This window comes from Rhinopithecus bieti, unplaced genomic scaffold (genome assembly GCF_001698545.2).
Source record: "Rhinopithecus bieti isolate Rb0 unplaced genomic scaffold, ASM169854v2 scaffold_23276, whole genome shotgun sequence".
NCBI classification, from domain to species: domain Eukaryota; kingdom Metazoa; phylum Chordata; class Mammalia; order Primates; family Cercopithecidae; genus Rhinopithecus; species Rhinopithecus bieti.
In genome coordinates, this window is record NW_016810868.1 from 832,335 (window position 1) to 848,864 (window position 16,530).

The following is a 16,530-nucleotide window of genomic DNA, read 5'->3' on the forward strand; positions in this document are numbered from 1 at the left end:
CATTTTTGAGACGGAGTCTCGCTCTGTCGCCCAGGCTGGAGTGCAGTGGCCGGATCTCAGCTCACTGCAAGCTCCGCCTCCCGGGTTCACGCCATTCTCCTGCCTCAGCCTCCTGAGTAGCTGGGACTACAGGCGCCCGCCACCTCGCCCGGCTAGTTTTTTGTATTTTTTAGTAGAGACGGGGTTTCACCATGTTAGCCAGGATAGTCTCGATCTCCCGACCTCGTGATCCGCCCGTCTCGGCCTCCCAAAGTGCTGGGATTACAGGCTTGAGCCACCGCGCCCGGCCTATCTATTTATTATCTGTAGACTCTGTAGTGATGTCAATGCTCTCATTCCCAGTGCTGGTGATTTGTGTCTTTTTGTCCTGCAGTAATTCTATTATCTATGTCATTTCTAGGTCAGTTTCTACTCATCACATTTTGCCTCATATTTCCTCTTCTCTGCATGCCTGGTAATTTATTATTATTATTATTATTTTTTTTTTTTTTTGACAGGGTCTCACTCTGTCGCCCAGACTGGAGTACAATGGCGTAATCTCGGCTCACTGCAACCCCTGCCTCCCAGGTTCATGCCATTCTCCTGTCTCACCCTCTGGAGTAGCTGGGATTACAGGCTCCCGCCACCACGCCTGGCTCATTTTTGTATTTTTAGTAGAGACGGGTTTCACCATGTTAGCCAGGATGGTCTCCATCTCCTGACCTTGTGATCCGCCCGCCTCGGCCTCCCAGAGTGCTGGGATGACAGGCATGAGCCACCGCGCCCAGCCTAACTTTCCCCTATTTCTGAGACAAAAGCCTTCTTAGAACTATAGTCAATGCCCTGCCAATTGGGAAGCTTTTTAAACTCTGGGTCTTGGGAGCAGATCCTATTCCCAGCTCTTTGTAAGACTTGAAAACTTTTCCCCGTGATGTGTTCAGATGGCTCTTCCTCAGCTTTGTGTGATTTCCTTACACGCAGGGTGCTCTTAGGTGAGTTCTCGAGGGCGCTCCCTGCAAAGCTCCACAGCTCTTTTTCTGGGCATTTCTTCTCTGCGAACTCAGGGAAGCACCCTGTGTCTCTTGGGTTCCCCTTCCCTCGCATGTTGCTGGAAAGTTTCTCCAGGAGGGAAAATGGGGTGATTGGCAGCCTCCCTTCCCGTCACTAGGGCATCACTGCCCTGAACCACCTGTTGCCTAATGTCTGAGAACTGCTGTTTTTATTCAGTACTGTACCAAGGACCCACGCCAGGGTCCTTGGTAGGCAGGAAAGTGAGTACAAAGACCGGGTACAAAGAAACAACTGTCATTTTCTCAGAAGATATGTTTTTATATGTAGGGAAGAAAAACCAAAACATCTACAAATAAAGTATTAGAATTAATAAGTAAATTTAGCAAGATCACTGGTTACAAAGTAAGCTTATAAAAGCCAATTGTAGTTTTTATACTTGCAATAAAACTTGCTCAAATAGGATATAAAGTCACTAAGAATAAAGACTGGGTGCGGTGGCTCACACCTGTATTCCCAGCACTTTGGGAGGTTGAGGCAGGCAGATCACTTGAGGTCAGGAGTTCGAGACCAGCCTAGCAAACATGGCGAAATCCCATCTCTACTAAAAATACAAAACTTAGCTGGGCATGGTGGCGGGTGCCTGTAGTTCCAGCTACTCAGGAGGCTGAGGCAGGAGAATCACTTGAATCTGGGAGGCAGAGGTTGCAGTAAACTGATATCGTGCCATTGCACACCAGCCTGGGTGACACAGTGAGACTCCATCTCAAAAAAAAAAAAAGAAAGAAAGAAAAAGAATGACATAAGAGATTGACAAACTTGACTTAATACCTTCTGGATATCAAAGGACATCATTGAGAGAGTGATAAGACAACTTCCAGACCAAGAGAAGATTACTTACAGTACATATCTTACAAAAGACTGTATCCAGAATATTTTTTAAGCAAAAAACCTACAAAGCAAATAAACAATAAAAGACAAACCAAATTTTTCAATGAGCAAAAGACTTGAATAAGCACGTCACAAAAGAGGATATCCAGATAGCCAATGGGAAAAGTTGCTAAGCACCATTAATATCAGGGAAATGCAAATGAAGCCACAACGAAATACCACTACCTCCTATCAGAAAGGCTAAAATTTAAAATTTGAACATACCAAGTGTTGACAAGGACATGGAGCAACCAGAACTCTCACACACTGCTGGTGGGATGTGCACTGACAGACACTTCAGAAGATTATTTAGCAGTTTCTACCAAAGCAAAAAAAAGTATGCCAACCCTATGACATACGTTGTCCAAGTCCACTTAGCATATGCCCAAGAGAAATGAGCTCATTATTCACGAAAGCTCGCAGTCATGGCAGCTTTAGTCATCATCTCTGAAACCTGGGAGCAGCCCTAGTCCCCAGAGCAGCAGAGTGGATGCAGTGATCACGGTTCACAAACCCAGCTGTGAGAGACTGAACCTCGTCACACTCAGCAGCGTGGACAGAGACTGCATGGAAGAAACCAGATCCAAAAGTGGCAGAAGTGTCCCTATTCTACCATTCCGTTTGTATCAAGTTCAAAATCAGGCAAATAATCTCTGGCCATAGAAGTCAGAGAAGTGTGCGATGGGGATACACAGAGATGGACATGGGAGAAACTTTGGCGTGCTGGAACGTCCTTTATTTAAATTTTACTTTAGAGACAGGGTCTCACTCTGTTACCAAGGCTGGAGTGCAAGGACACAGTCACAGCTCACTGCAGCCTCAACCTCCTGGGTTCAAGCCATCCTCCCGCCTCAGCCTCCCAAGGTGATGGGATTACAGACGTGAGCCACCGCACCTGGCCTGGAACGTTCTATGTTGAGATGTGGGCAGTGGGTTTACCAGTGCATTTGCACCCATGACTGGCATACCTTACCATGTGTCACTTATACCCTCAGTAAATAGTTTATCTTAAAAAGTAGGACTTAGGCCAGGCGCGGTGGCTCATGCCTGTAATCCCAGCACTTTGGGAGGCCGAGGCAAGCTGATCACAAGGTCAGGAGATCGAGACCATCCTGGCTAACACGGTGAAACCCCGTCTCTACTAAAAATTACAAAAAAAACCTAGCCGGGAGAGGTGGCGGGCACCTGTAGTCCCAGCTACTCGGGAGGCTGAGGCAGGAGAATGGGGTGAACCCGGGAGGCAGAGCTTGCAGTGAGCTGAAATCCGGCCACGGCACTCCAGCCTGGGCAACAGAGCAAGACTCCATCTCAAAAAAAAAAAAGAAAAGAAAAGAAAACTTAAAAGCACAAATGCCGTAACCAGGATCTTTGGAAGATACTGTGTCTGTGAAGTGGAGGTGGGGTTTCCACAGAAAGAGCTTCCAGACTGTAGGACAGAACCTGGTGGATGAAGGACAGGATGAGAAATGAAAGCTCAGTGGGAGGTTTGGAAGATACATTTGAAGTTGTCTTCCAAGAATTAGTACAAAATACATAAAGAGAAGGAAAATCAGAGAAAAGATGTTTAAAATTGGAGATGCTGTCAAGAAGGTCCAACCTACAAATAACGGGGATTCCAGGAAGAAGGGAGAGCAGGGAAGGCAATTCCTCGGTAATTCATCGCTGACAGGTTTCCAGATGCGAGGCCACGGGAGCCCCTGCGGGAACCGGACTTAGCAGGTTTGTGGAGTGGCTGAAGTGGGGTGGAGAGAGACCCCCCGGGGGGCGCATCGTCGTGAAATTTCTCAACACTAGTGAAAATGGAAGGGCCTCAAAACCTCCGGAAGAGCAGGTCACGTCAGAGGGGCAGGAAGAGGAACAGGTTATGGGGTCTCAACAGCAGTTCCGGGAGCAAAGCCTGCCTGTGCTACGGGAACGTTATCTCAACCCAGAAGTCCTGGCTGCACTGAACTCTCAAGCTGGTGTGCAGCGGGCCCAGACCCTGGAGGTGCACAGCTCCAAAAATACTCCGTGGACCTTATCTTGGGAAACACCCAGCGGCTGTGCTTCACCACTACCTGGAGGTCGGAGGGTGTGGACCAGGGTGTGGGGGGGGTGGTCAGTCCCAGGACGGTGCAGGGCAGGAGCTAGAGAGTGGCTGGAGGGGCAGGAGGAGCCAAGTGTCAAGGGACCAGGATGGGAAACTGAGAAACAACAGAGCCAGATAAGCATCCACTCTGAAAGCAGCAGCAGAAGGCTGAGCTGTTGAGGCCGTTACACGGCCAGAATATCACCAGTGAGAAGGTGCTGATTTAGCTAAAACTCTAATACTGTTATTTTGGGAGTCCGCCTTCCGTGGGGAGAAGTCAGCACCAAATACCCAGAGGTCAATAGTCAAGAGATCACAATCCAAGGATGTTACCCGGAAACGTGGAGGCAAATACACAACCATTTCAATGTCGACCTGCAAGTGCTAAGGATGGGGTGGGCAGGGCCGGGGGGTGACGCCTGCATTTTCTTATAAACCTCACTTGAGGTTTGAACTATGCATGCATATGACTTTGATGAAAACGAAAATCTTAAAATGTATTACCTTAAAACAGCAACAGAGGCTGTGCCTCTCTCCCCACAGACAGTACCCTGAGGTGACCTCCTTGAGCCTGGAGAAGCTGAGTCCGAAGGTGCTGAGCAGGCAGGTCTTGCGTCTGCAGGAGCGGTACGGCGTCGCCCCGGGTGAGTCCAGCCCCCGCATTTCTGCCCCGGAGGCCAGGGAGAGCCGCCAAGCGTGGCCAGGGACATGTTCTGTGACTGGGGCTGCCCATTGTTCAGGTGCCAACAAAGACCAACCTTCCCCGAGAGCCCCTCCCTGCCTCTTGCCTAGCTCATGCCAGAGTGGCTGCGAGGTGGGCCTGGCCTGGGCCCTGCCACTGAGCAGCCCACGGGTCTGAGAGCTCCTCTGCCCACCTAGGGCGGCTCCGGGAGCGCTTCCTGCCTCCTGCCTGGCTGCAGAGCTGAGGGTGAGTCCGCAGGACTCCGCAGCCACTCCTCCCAGACCCCTCTGGACAGGCTGACGGCCGCACCTGCCTGTGTCATTGGACACCAGGGGAAGCCAGGTCCCCTTTGTTCCCAGGACCCCCTGCAAGGGCCAGGAAGATGCACTGAGGCCCCATCCACGGGGCCCTTGAATCTCAGGAGGGTGCAGGCTGGCGCCTGGCTGGCAGTTGGGGTTTTATCTGGATTTTGCAGTGTTTCTAGGTTCTCAGCATGGTTACAGCCCAAATCCCTTCTGTCGATGCAGTATTGTATCCAGAAGCCTTTGGACGTAGTATCCCACAGGCAAAATGAAGCCTAAAAGCATGGAAATGTCAGGAAAGCTGCCCCGTCTGTCTGGACCTGAGGGAAGGGCCTTTGCAGCAACACCTGGGCTGCCCAGCTGTGCCCCCAAGTAACTTCTCCCTTCCTCCTTCCTCCTGTCTCCTTCCTCCCTTTCTCCCTTCCTCCTTCCTCCTGTCTCCTTCCTCCCTTTCTCCTTCCTCCTTCCTCCTGTCTCCTTCCTCCCTTTCTCCTTCCTCCTTCCTCCTGTCTCCTTCCTCCCTTTCTCCTTCCTCCTTCCTCCTGTCTCCTTCCTCCCTTTCTCCTTCCTCCTTCCTCCTGTCTCCTTCCTCCCTTTCTCCTTCCTCCTTCCTCCTGTCTCCTTCCTCCCTTTCTCCTTCCTCCTTCCTCCTGTCTCCTTCCTCCCTTTCTCCTTCCTCCTTCCTCCTGTCTCCTTCCTCCCTTTCTCCTTCCTCCTTCCTCCTGTCTCCTTCCTCCCTTTCTCCTTCCTCCTTCCTCCTGTCTCCTTCCTCCCTTTCTCCTTCCTCCTTCCTCCTGTCTCCTTCCTCCCTTTCTCCTTCCTCCTTCCTCCTGTCTCCTTCCTCCCTTTCTCCTTCCTCCTTCCTCCTGTCTCCTTCCTCCCTTTCTCCTTCCTCCTTCCTCCTGTCTCCTTCCTCCCTTTCTCCTTCCTCCTTCCTCCTGTCTCCTTCCTCCCTTTCTCCTTCCTCCTTCCTCCTGTCTCCTTCCTCCCTTTCTCCTTCCTCCTTCCTCCTGTCTCCTTCCTCCCTTTCTCCTTCCTCCTTCCTCCTGTCTCCTTCCTCCCTTTCTCCTTCCTCCTTCCTCCTGTCTCCTTCCTCCCTTTCTCCTTCCTCCTTCCTCCTGTCTCCTTCCTCCCTTTCTCCTTCCTCCTTCCTCCTGTCTCCTTCCTCCCTTTCTCCTTCCTCCTTCCTCCTGTCTCCTTCCTCCCTTTCTCCTTCCTCCTTCCTCCTGTCTCCTTCCTCCCTTTCTCCTTCCTCCTTCCTCCTGTCTCCTTCCTCCCTTTCTCCTTCCTCCTTCCTCCTGTCTCCTTCCTCCCTTTCTCCTTCCTCCTTCCTCCTGTCTCCTTCCTCCCTTTCTCCTTCCTCCTTCCTCCTGTCTCCTTCCTCCCTTTCTCCTTCCTCCTTCCTCCTGTCTCCTTCCTCCCTTTCTCCTTCCTCCTTCCTCCTGTCTCCTTCCTCCCTTTCTCCTTCCTCCTTCCTCCTGTCTCCTTCCTCCCTTTCTCCTTCCTCCTTCCTCCTGTCTCCTTCCTCCCTTTCTCCTTCCTCCTTCCTCCTGTCTCCTTCCTCCCTTTCTCCTTCCTCCTTCCTCCTGTCTCCTTCCTCCCTTTCTCCTTCCTCCTTCCTCCTGTCTCCTTCCTCCCTTTCTCCTTCCTCCTTCCTCCTGTCTCCTTCCTCCCTTTCTCCTTCCTCCTTCCTCCTGTCTCCTTCCTCCCTTTCTCCTTCCTCCTTCCTCCTGTCTCCTTCCTCCCTTTCTCCTTCCTCCTTCCTCCTGTCTCCTTCCTCCCTTTCTCCTTCCTCCTTCCTCCTGTCTCCTTCCTCCCTTTCTCCTTCCTCCTTCCTCCTGTCTCCTTCCTCCCTTTCTCCTTCCTCCTTCCTCCTGTCTCCTTCCTCCCTTTCTCCTTCCTCCTTCCTCCTGTCTCCTTCCTCCCTTTCTCCTTCCTCCTTCCTCCTGTCTCCTTCCTCCCTTTCTCCTTCCTCCTTCCTCCTGTCTCCTTCCTCCCTTTCTCCTTCCTCCTTCCTCCTGTCTCCTTCCTCCCTTTCTCCTTCCTCCTTCCTCCTGTCTCCTTCCTCCCTTTCTCCTTCCTCCTTCCTCCTGTCTCCTTCCTCCCTTTCTCCTTCCTCCTTCCTCCTTCCTCCCTTTCTCCTTCCTCCCTTTCTCCTTCCTCTTTCCTCCTTCCTCCCTTTCTCCTTCCTCCTTCCTCCTTCCTCCCTTTCTCCTTCCTCCTTTTCTCCCTTCCCTCTTCCTTTCTCCTTCCTCCTTCCTCCCTTTCTCCTTCCTCCCTTTCTCCTTCCTCCCTTTCTCCCTGTCTCCTTTCTCCTTCCTCCTTCCTTTCTCCCTTTATCCTTCCTCCTTCCTCCCTTTCTCCTTCCTCCTTCCTTCCTCCTTTCTCCTTTCTCAGAAGTATATTGGGCTTTGTGTAGGTGCTACCCAGAGGTGCCACATGGTTTAAAGAGGTGGCGGCCCCTGGGGTGTCCAGTGCACGAGGGTAGCAGAGGCCTCGTTTCTGGGAAGGCGGAAGGTGGGAGGCGGGTGCCCTCATCCCCCCTTGGACCCAGGGCAGGTGGCAGATTCCTGGGCGAGGCCTCTGCTGAAAGTTTGTACCCTGGTGGCTGTGTTCCAGGAAGCTGGCCTCCCTGGTTAGCCCTTGTCCCTGGCCTTGCTGTGAACCGCACAGACCCCCACTGTAGCCTGCAGATGGGGTCCCCACCACAGGGTGCTCCCAAGTGTTGGAGGCAGGTGCTGGCAAGGGCACCCACGTGTCTTTAGAGTGTGTGTCACAGGGACCCTCAGTGAGGTTGGGCCAGAGCCAGGCAGGGGCCTCAGGACAGATGGTCGCCCGGCTCCCCGTGGCTGCGTTCTGGGCGTGGGTGGACGGGGCCCTGAACATCCCGCTGAGGACCGGCCAGCCCGTTAGCACCACTGGCTGCCACGCCCTTGGGGGAAAGGGCTCGGCCAGACCGTGGTGCCCTCCCCGGGGCCCCCTCAGGCTCTGGGGTGGAGTATGGAGGGGAGGCTGACGGAGAGTGTGGACATGCGTGGGCCTCAGGCCCCTGCCACTCATGGAGCTCCGGTCACGGGACCCACAGTGAGCATCCGGCTCTGTCCACGAGGGTTCCCCCTGCCAGTGAGAGAAGGGCAGGGCGTACACGCAGATGCCAGTGGCAGGAAGGAACCTCTCTGAGGAAAGACAGGGAGGCCCCAGAGGGAGGCCCAGATGAAAGGGCCCGCTGCACACATGCAAGGGAGACCCCGGGGCTGGCGGGACCCCCAGGCTGAGTGGGGTGGACCCCAGCAGAGGCCCAAGCGGTGGGGAGGGGGTGGGGTCTGGGGCAGAGGTGGAGGGTGGCGAAGAGGCAGGCACAGCCCCCCTGCCCGTCTCCCTCCTGCCCCAGAAGGAGGCCGTGGTGAGGCTGCCCTGAGCCCGCAGTGCTGATCTGGCCTTTCCTTTCAGCGCTGTGTCCCAATGCGGCCATGTGGCAGCGCCTGGCAGCCCTGCGGCACCTGTGCCACAAGCGGTTTGTGGAGGTTCGTGAGCAGGAAGGGGTCCTGGGGGTGGCCAGCCATGGCCTGAGCCACAGACTTTGGCCTGGGATACTCACTGCGCACTGTGGGTTTGCACCGACGTCCCAAGCAGGAGCTGCTTCTCACCGCACAGCTGGGCGAGCTGGGCCAGGCCTGGGTGAAGGGGAGGCCATGGGGCCCTGGCTCTGGGCTGTGGCACCACGGTGGGTGAGCACCTGGGCTCTGCCAAGGATGTACCCTGCCAGGGGTCGAGGGAAACGCCCACCAGGCCCCTGATCAGCCTCTGGAGCTGCCTAACTGTCCCTTCCCGTTTGCTTTTGCAGAAGAGCCTGTCTCAGGAAAACTGGGCCGACCATGTGCAGGTGAGTTCGTGCTCTTGCCTGGGCAGCTGTCCTGGGGGCACAGGCCCGGAGCCTCCTGGCAAAAGCAGGCAGAGCTGAGGCCTTCACTGGGGCTGCTGACCCCGACCCCATGTTGGGGCACGTGCCTGGCAGGCGGGTGCGGGGTCCCCAGGCCCGGGAGGCCTGAGCGGGAGCTGAGGGCATCGGTGGAGCCTGACTGGGCCTCGTTCCAGGCGGACGGCAGCATCCGTGCCACCCGAACCGGCCCAGCGGAGCTGCCTGTGGGGCCGGGTGGGGGCTGAGAGTCACCGGAGAGGTGTGGGGCGCCTGGGCGAGGCCGGAAGGAGGAAGGCCGGGCCCCCCCGCCGGTGCCAGCGTGGAGCCGGCCGGAAGGGCAGCGGACGTCCTGAAGAATGCGGGCGGCTTCCACGTATTGTCGTCCACGTGGGAACCCACGCCGGGGAAGCAGCCTCGGGCTGCTGGGCCTGAAGCCAGCGGGGCAGGCGGACCCTCCTCGAGGCCGTGGGGCAGGAGGTCGTGCAGGAGCTCAGCCTCCCGGGTGGGTCCCCTCCCTTCCCGCCTGACACCCAAGGCCATCCTGGACCCATGGACTCCAAGACCGTGCAGGGAGGGCGACCCTTGCTCGTGCTGGGCCCTGCATTTCCTGGTGGAGGCCGAGGGTCCTGCAGTCCTGTGGGTGCCTCTGCTCCTGAGTTGGGCGCTGCCATAGGCGGCTGCAGGGTGGGAGAGAGCTCACCCTGGTGAGGATGAAATTTCTCGGGACCCCTTTGGTCACTGCCACCTGGAGGGCACCCCTGTCTGCTCCTGGGCCGTGGGTGAATGGGTGCCCAATAGCCTCCTAAGCCCTGCCAGCCAAACCCCACACAGTGAGGAGGAGGCGAAGGGGCAGAGGGGCTCCCCCAGCAAGAGGAGGAGTGTGGAGATGGGGCAGGCTGGCCAGGTGCTCCAGAAAACACGCCCGGGTTCCTGGGACCCGGGGTAGGGGCAGATGCCTGGTGAGAGCAGGAGGACCGGTGGAGGCTTGGAGGCTTGGAGGCCAGGAGGGGCCAGCCACGGCTAAGCTGAGGTGGGCAGCCTTCACCTCAGGCTTGGAGACCCAGAGGGCCAGCCAGGGCTATACTGGGGTGGACAGCCTTTCCCTCAGCACCTCTATCTCAGCCGCTTTGGTCCTATGGAACCTTGACCTCAGGCAGGACAGGCACTGCAGGCCTGGGGTAGACGGCTGCCCCTCCTCCCTAAGTGCTAAGAGCCAGTCTGCAAGGTCGGGGTCTATGGGGGTCCCTCGGGGCAGAGCCCTGTGGCACAGCAACGTCCCCGTCTCCATCCTCACGGCCACCCTTCCCACAGGGCCTGGTGGGGCAGAGCCCGTGGCTTCAGGAGCAGCTGTCTCAGCTGCTGGTCTCCCACGGTGACCCAGTCACAGCCGCCCGGTGTGCCATGGGCCTCTCACTGCCCGAGGAGCGGCTGCCGGCTGCGGTGGCTGTGGAACTCCGCCGGCTCAGGCTCCAGGGGAGGTGAGCTCCGCCAGGGTGACCCCAGCTAGGGGTGGGTTCCGCCCAGGATGGCCCTTACCCTTGGGACGACAGCTCACCAATCTGCACGCCAGTGGGTTGAGTATTAGAAACCAAGACAAAACAAAGAGCACAGCTATGCACAGGGCAGACAATACAGGAGCGCCCAGCCCTCCCACTCTGCTGCCAGCCCACAGGCTCTGCAGCCAGATCCATGGCCAGCCCGCCCCACACGGGACCTGAGGAACAGGCTGCCCTATGGTCTGGGAGGGCAGCCACTGGGAGGAGAGGCAGGAGCAGGGGTCACGCTGGGCTGGACTGAGCCGGTGTGGGAGGAGGAGCCACAACCTGAGATGCCCCCACCAAACGCCCCGAACGCTCCCCTCCTGCTCCGAGGTCAGGGTGAGTGGGGGACCAGGGACATGGGGGCGCTACCAGCTCTGCTCCTCCCAGGGCGGCTGAGGCTGACTCGAGGCTGGAGGGGAAGGACGTGAAGGACCGTTACTACCAGCTGCCCATCCCCAGGGAGAACATCCACCTCCTGGCCTCGTGGGAAGACNCGGCCACCCTTCCCACAGGGCCTGGTGGGGCAGAGCCCGTGGCCTCAGGCGCAGCTGTCTCAGCTGCTGGTCTCCCACGGTGACCCAGTCACAGCCGCCCGGTGTGCCATGGGCCTCTCACTGCCCGAGGAGCGGCTGCCGGCTGCGGTGGCTGTGGAACTCCGCCGGCTCAGGCTCCAGGGGAGGTGAGCTCCGCCAGGGTGACCCCAGCTAGGGGTGGGTTCCGCCCAGGATGGCCCTTACCCTTGGGACGACAGCTCACCAATCTGCACGCCAGTGGGTTGAGTATTAGAAACCAAGACAAAACAAAGAGCACAGCTATGCACAGGGCAGACAATACAGGAGCGCCCAGCCCTCCCACTCTGCTGCCAGCCCACAGGCTCTGCAGCCAGATCCATGGCCAGCCCGCCCCACACGGGACCTGAGGAACAGGCTGCCCTATGGTCTGGGAGGGCAGCCACTGGGAGGAGAGGCAGGAGCAGGGGTCACGCTGGGCTGGACTGAGCCGGTGTGGGAGGAGGAGCCACAACCTGAGATGCCCCACCAAACGCCCCGAACGCTCCCCTCCTGCTCCGAGGTCAGGGTGAGTGGGGACCAGGGACATGGGGCGCTACCAGCTCTGCTCCTCCCAGGGCGGCTGAGGCTGACTCGAGGCTGGAGGGGAAGGACGTGAAGGACCGTTACTACCAGCTGCCCATCCCCAGGGAGAACATCCACCTCCTGGCCTCGTGGGAAGACCTGACCAGATATGAGGGTGCACTCCTGCAGGTGGGCCCCTCGGCCGCTGGGGCAGCGCCCGGTGGTGGGATCCCCCTACCAGGCATTGGAGGAGCATCAGGAGCATGGCATTCGGCGAGAGGCAAGGCCTCTGGGCATGGGCCCGCCAGGTGCCCCAGGGCTGCTGTGAGGGCAGCCATTCCCCGAGCTGTGTTGCTGAGACTCCAGGATGCTGGGTGCTGGGTGCTGGGCACTGGGTGCTGGGTGCTGGGTACTGGCATTTACCCAGTCTTGCCAGCCTGTGGAAGGTGCCACCCACGCTGTGTTGCTGAGACTCCAGGATGCTGGGTGCTGGGCACTGGGCGCTGGGTGCTGGGTGCTGGGTGTTGGGTGTTGGCATTTACCCAGTCCTGCCAGCCTGTGGAAGGTGCCGTGGGATCCCCGTTTTACAGATGGGGCACGAGACGTGGGTGCATCCTGACACAGGCACTGCCTTTGGCACTAGGCCAGGCCTCCCTCTCTGGTCCAGACACAGAAAGCAAGGGGCAGCTGGGGCACTGACCTTAGTGCCCCCCAACAGCCCAAGCCCTACAAGCATGCAGGGGTGCAGGGGCGTCTCCCTGAAGCCCAGGCTTACATTGCTGCTCAGACCCTCCAGGCTGCAGTCCCTGCAGAGCCAAGTTGGCCCTGACGGTCACATCTGCCCCTTTCTGCCCACAGCCCCACCAAGTAGTTGGTGTAGACCTGGAGTGGACACCTGTGTTCGTTGCTGGGGGCCGGCCTCGGCCGTCACTCCTGCAGGTGGCCGTGGAGGGCCGCGTGTTCCTTCTGGACGTCCTGGCACTCTCGCAGCCACCAACAGGGCAGGGAGCCCAGGCCTTCTCCCGGCTGGTGGTCCAGCTCCTCTCGGACGCCTCTATCACCAAGCTGGGTGAGTGAAGCCCTGGGGCCCCTTGCCCAGTCCAGAGGGGAAGCTGCCCACACCTCTGCCGGACTCTTCCTTCTGTGCGCCCCGGGGAGGGTGCTGGGTGTGCCCTGGGGTCAGGGGACAGTGCTGTCCCTGCCTGCAGGCGCCCCTCTCATGATGGTTCCCGCCCACAGGCTATGGGATGGTGGGGGACCTGCAGAAACTGGGCGCATCCTGCCCCGCCCTGGCCCACGTGGAGAAGCAGATTCTGGGTGGCATGGACCTGCTGCTGGTGCACAGACAGGTGGGCACCCACTGAGCCGCTCACACAACGTTGGGTGGGCCTGGGTTTCGAGGGCTGCTTGGGGCCCCTCCACACCTTCCCAGTGGCCCTGGGCTTCTCCTGCCGGATTCCTGTCAGTTCAGCCTTAGTCACCAGGGCCCCCGAGCGGAGCCTGGCAGAGGTGGATCTGGCGTCCCCAGGGAGGGAGCAGAGCCTCCTGGCCCGGCCATCCCTGAGCCCCTGTGGGGCCCTTATCTGGTGTGAGGGCACCTTCCCTCGGACCTGAGCCCTGGGTTCCATTTGGAGGAGCTCCAGGAGGGAGCCCCTGGAGGTGAAGGTGTGAACCCGGAGCTGGCCCTGGTGTGCAGTACCTGCAGCCTGCGACCCCCACGTGGAGCCTGTCCTCGGATATGTTGCTCCTTCTCCCTGTCTCCCCTGCACGGCCGCTGGTGGAGCGGGGCGGGGCCTCCTCCAGAGTCCCACAGAGCCAGTGTGAGTGGGTGCGGTGAGCTGTGCTCCCTCCAGGGCCAGACGCATCACCCTGCAGGGCACTGTCTTAGCAGATGCGGGTGGCAAACATGCCAACCTCAGGCGTGGACGAGGCCAGGGGGCTGAGGGGCCTGAGCCTCCTGGTGCAGCAGGTGCTGGGCACAGCCCTGGACAAGACACAGCAGCTGTCCAACTGGGACCGGAGGCCGCTCTGTGAGGAGCAGCTCATCTATGCAGGTGTGTGGGGTGGTAGATGGAAGTGACCCCTCCTCACGCCCCACGGCCCTCCCGCCCTCTGCCCCAGGAGGCTGAGGCCGACTCCCCACACAGCTGCCGATGCCTACTGCCTGCTGGAGGTGCACCAAGCCCTGTGCAGAGAGCCTGCCCGCTTCCACCTGTCGGAGGACCTGGCTGGGATCCAAAGGCCCAGGCACACAGAGAGACCAGGGGCTCAGAAGCCACCCGGCTTGCAGAAGGCATCAGTCTCAGCCACACCCAGGCAGGTGGGTGAAACCCCACAGGGTCCGTTTGTCAGGACTTGGGGAAGGAAGTCCCCGTCCATAAACCAAGGACCTGCACAGAGACAAGGCCACTGGGTCAGAGTGTATGGAGGGGGCCCCGCTGCTCCACACTGCACCCCTGGCCCCTGGAGTGAGAGGGGAGCAAAGTCCTGGTGAACTACCTGCATGACTGTCATGGGGGCTGCCCTTGCCTAGGGGGCCACGGCTCAGCAGGCAGCTGCGCCCCTGAGTGCCCCAGTCCCTTCTTGACACTGGGCCTGGCAACCTCCTCCCATGGCCCAAGGCAGCAGCATCTAGCCCCCTCCCCATGATCCCCACCCCTCGGTCTAGCCCCCTCTCCGTGATCCCCACCCCTCTGTCTAGCCCCCTCTCCGTGATCCCCACCCCTCTGTCTAGCCCCCTCCCCGTGCTCCCCACCCCTCTGTAGGGCACACGCGCCACCCCAGACACACACGTGGAGGCCCCCCAGCATGAGCACTGGAGCCCCGCGGGGATGGTTTCGTTGCATGTTGTCTGCATTTCTGCTGTTTTATGCACAGCACACACAGTGCTCCTCTTTTGAAGATAAAACAGAGACAGAGCTGGCCACACAGCCTCAGGGCCCTCGCTCTCTGAGACTGTGAGGGGCTGGGTGGGGTGACCATGGGACTGCTGACCAGGGCTTCCCCGCAGGTCCCTGTGGCTGTGGCTGTGGCTGAAGGCGCCGCCTCTCCGGTCCCGGCCAGGGCCTTCCGCGTGGTGTGTGACAACATGCTGCAGGGGCTGGCACGGAGCCTCCGCTGTCTGGGTGTGGATGCACGCATGCTGGGCAACGGTGAAGACCACCGCAGGGCGGCCGAGGTAAGCCTGCGGGGAGGGTCTTGGGATCCTCCTAAGGTGAGGCTGCCCCAGCACAGGTGTTCCCACCCCCAGCACCAAACTCCTACCTCCAGCTCATCCACGGCTGCCAGCTGTGCCAGGCAAGCTCTGGGAACAGGACGGGGTGGCCAAGGATGGAGCGGTTGGGGGCCAAGTGACTGAGATGGTCCCAGCCTCAGCCCTCATTGCCCTACAAAAGGAATTTACAGATGGAACTGACACTACTAATCAGTTGACTTTAAAATAGAGCCTGTCTTATTTGGGTGGGCCCAGGGTAATCACATGAGCCCTTAAAAGCAGAAACGGGGCCGGGTGCAGTGGCTTATGCCTATAAACCCAGCACTTTGGGAGGCTGAGGCGGGAGAATGGCGGGAACCTGGGAGGCGAGTTCCCTAGCTGTTTGTACTTTCTGTTCTGAGAGATCACTTGAGGCCAGGAGTTCGAGACCAGCCTGGTCAACATGGTGAAACCTCATCTCTACTAAAATACAAAATTAGTTGGGCGTGGTGGCGGGTGCCTGTAATCCCAGCTACTCAGGAGGCTGAGGCAGGAGAATTGCTTCAACCCCAGAGGGAGAGGTTGTAGTGAGTCAAGATTGCGCCACTGCACTCCAGCCTGGCTGACAGAGCAAGACTCCATCTCAAAAAAAAAAAAAACAAAAAAGCCAGGCGCGGTGGCTCACGCCTGTAATCCCAGCACTTTGGGAGCCTGATGCGGGCGGATCACAAGGTCAGGAGATCGAGACCATCCTGGCTAACACAGTGAAACCCCGTCTGTACTAAAAATATAAAACATTATCCAGGTGTAGTGGCGGGCGCCTGTAGTCCCAGCTACTCGGGAGGCTGAGGCAGGAGAATGGTGTGAACCCGGGAGGCGGAGGTTGCAGTGAGCCAAGATGGAGCCACCACACTCCAGCCTGGGCGACAGAGCGAGACTCCGTCTCAGGAAAACAAAAACAAAAAAACAGGAATGGAACGCAGAAGACAGGGAGATTCAAAGCACAGGAAGGATTCGATGTCTCATTGTTGGCTTGAAGATGGAGGAGGTCACACAAGGAAACCTCAGTCCAACAGCCACAAGCAGCCAGATTCTGCCAACACCTGACCAAGTCCAGAAGCAGGTTCTTCCCCAGAGTCTCCTAAGAAGAGCCCGGCCACTAACACTGTGATTTCAGCCATGAGACCCTAAGCAGAGAACCTGGTTGAGTCCACCAGACTTCTGGACTTCCACAGAACTACGTTTTAAGCTGCTAAGCTTTTAGTAAATTGTGACAGCAGCATTAGAAAAATAATATGGAGGTTGGGCACAGTAGCTCACGCCTGTAATCCCAGCACTTTGGGAGGCCGAGGCAGGTGGATCACGAGGTCAGGAGTTCAAGACCAGCCTGGCCAAGATGGTGAAACCCTGTCTCTACTAAAACACAAAATTAGCCAGGCATGGTGGCAGGTGCCTGTAATCCCAGCTACTCGGGAGCCTGAGGCAGAGAATTGCTTGAACCCGGGAGGCAGAAGTTGCAGCAGTGAGTGGAGATCGTGCCACTGCACTCCAGCCTAGGTGACAGAGCAAGACTCTGTCACAAAAAAATAGAAAAAAAGAAAATGTGGATTGTGGTACCAGGAGTGGGGTGCTGGTGTAACACCCAGCCAAAAATGCGGAAGTAGTTTTAGAATCAGGTAATGAGTAGACGGTGGAAGAGTTCTGAGGATCACAAGAGGAAAGGCCTAGAGAGCCTTGAAACAGACTGTAGAAATACAGACATTAAAAGTGTGGAAGATTAGGAAATAGGAGCGGGATGCTAGTAAATGCAGCTGAAACAGACGGAGCCGAGATGG

At 58.1% G+C, this 16,530-nt stretch overlaps 1 protein-coding gene across 1 annotated transcript in view; it reads left to right on the forward strand.

The window, feature by feature from the left end:
* The window catches only part of EXD3 (exonuclease 3'-5' domain containing 3), a 128,538-nt gene that overhangs the window by 75,095 nt on the left and 36,913 nt on the right, over positions 1-16,530 (forward strand). The window contains exons 8-17 of the mRNA XM_017893121.1: positions 4,529-4,629; positions 8,420-8,493; positions 8,814-8,852; positions 10,200-10,366; positions 11,556-11,691; positions 12,361-12,571; positions 12,742-12,851; positions 13,394-13,556; positions 13,650-13,822; positions 14,513-14,680. Of these exons, the coding sequence (XP_017748610.1) occupies positions 4,529-4,629; positions 8,420-8,493; positions 8,814-8,852; positions 10,200-10,366; positions 11,556-11,691; positions 12,361-12,571; positions 12,742-12,851; positions 13,394-13,556; positions 13,650-13,822; positions 14,513-14,680 (1,342 nt within the window). The remainder of the gene's footprint in view (positions 1-4,528; positions 4,630-8,419; positions 8,494-8,813; positions 8,853-10,199; positions 10,367-11,555; positions 11,692-12,360; positions 12,572-12,741; positions 12,852-13,393; positions 13,557-13,649; positions 13,823-14,512; positions 14,681-16,530) is intronic.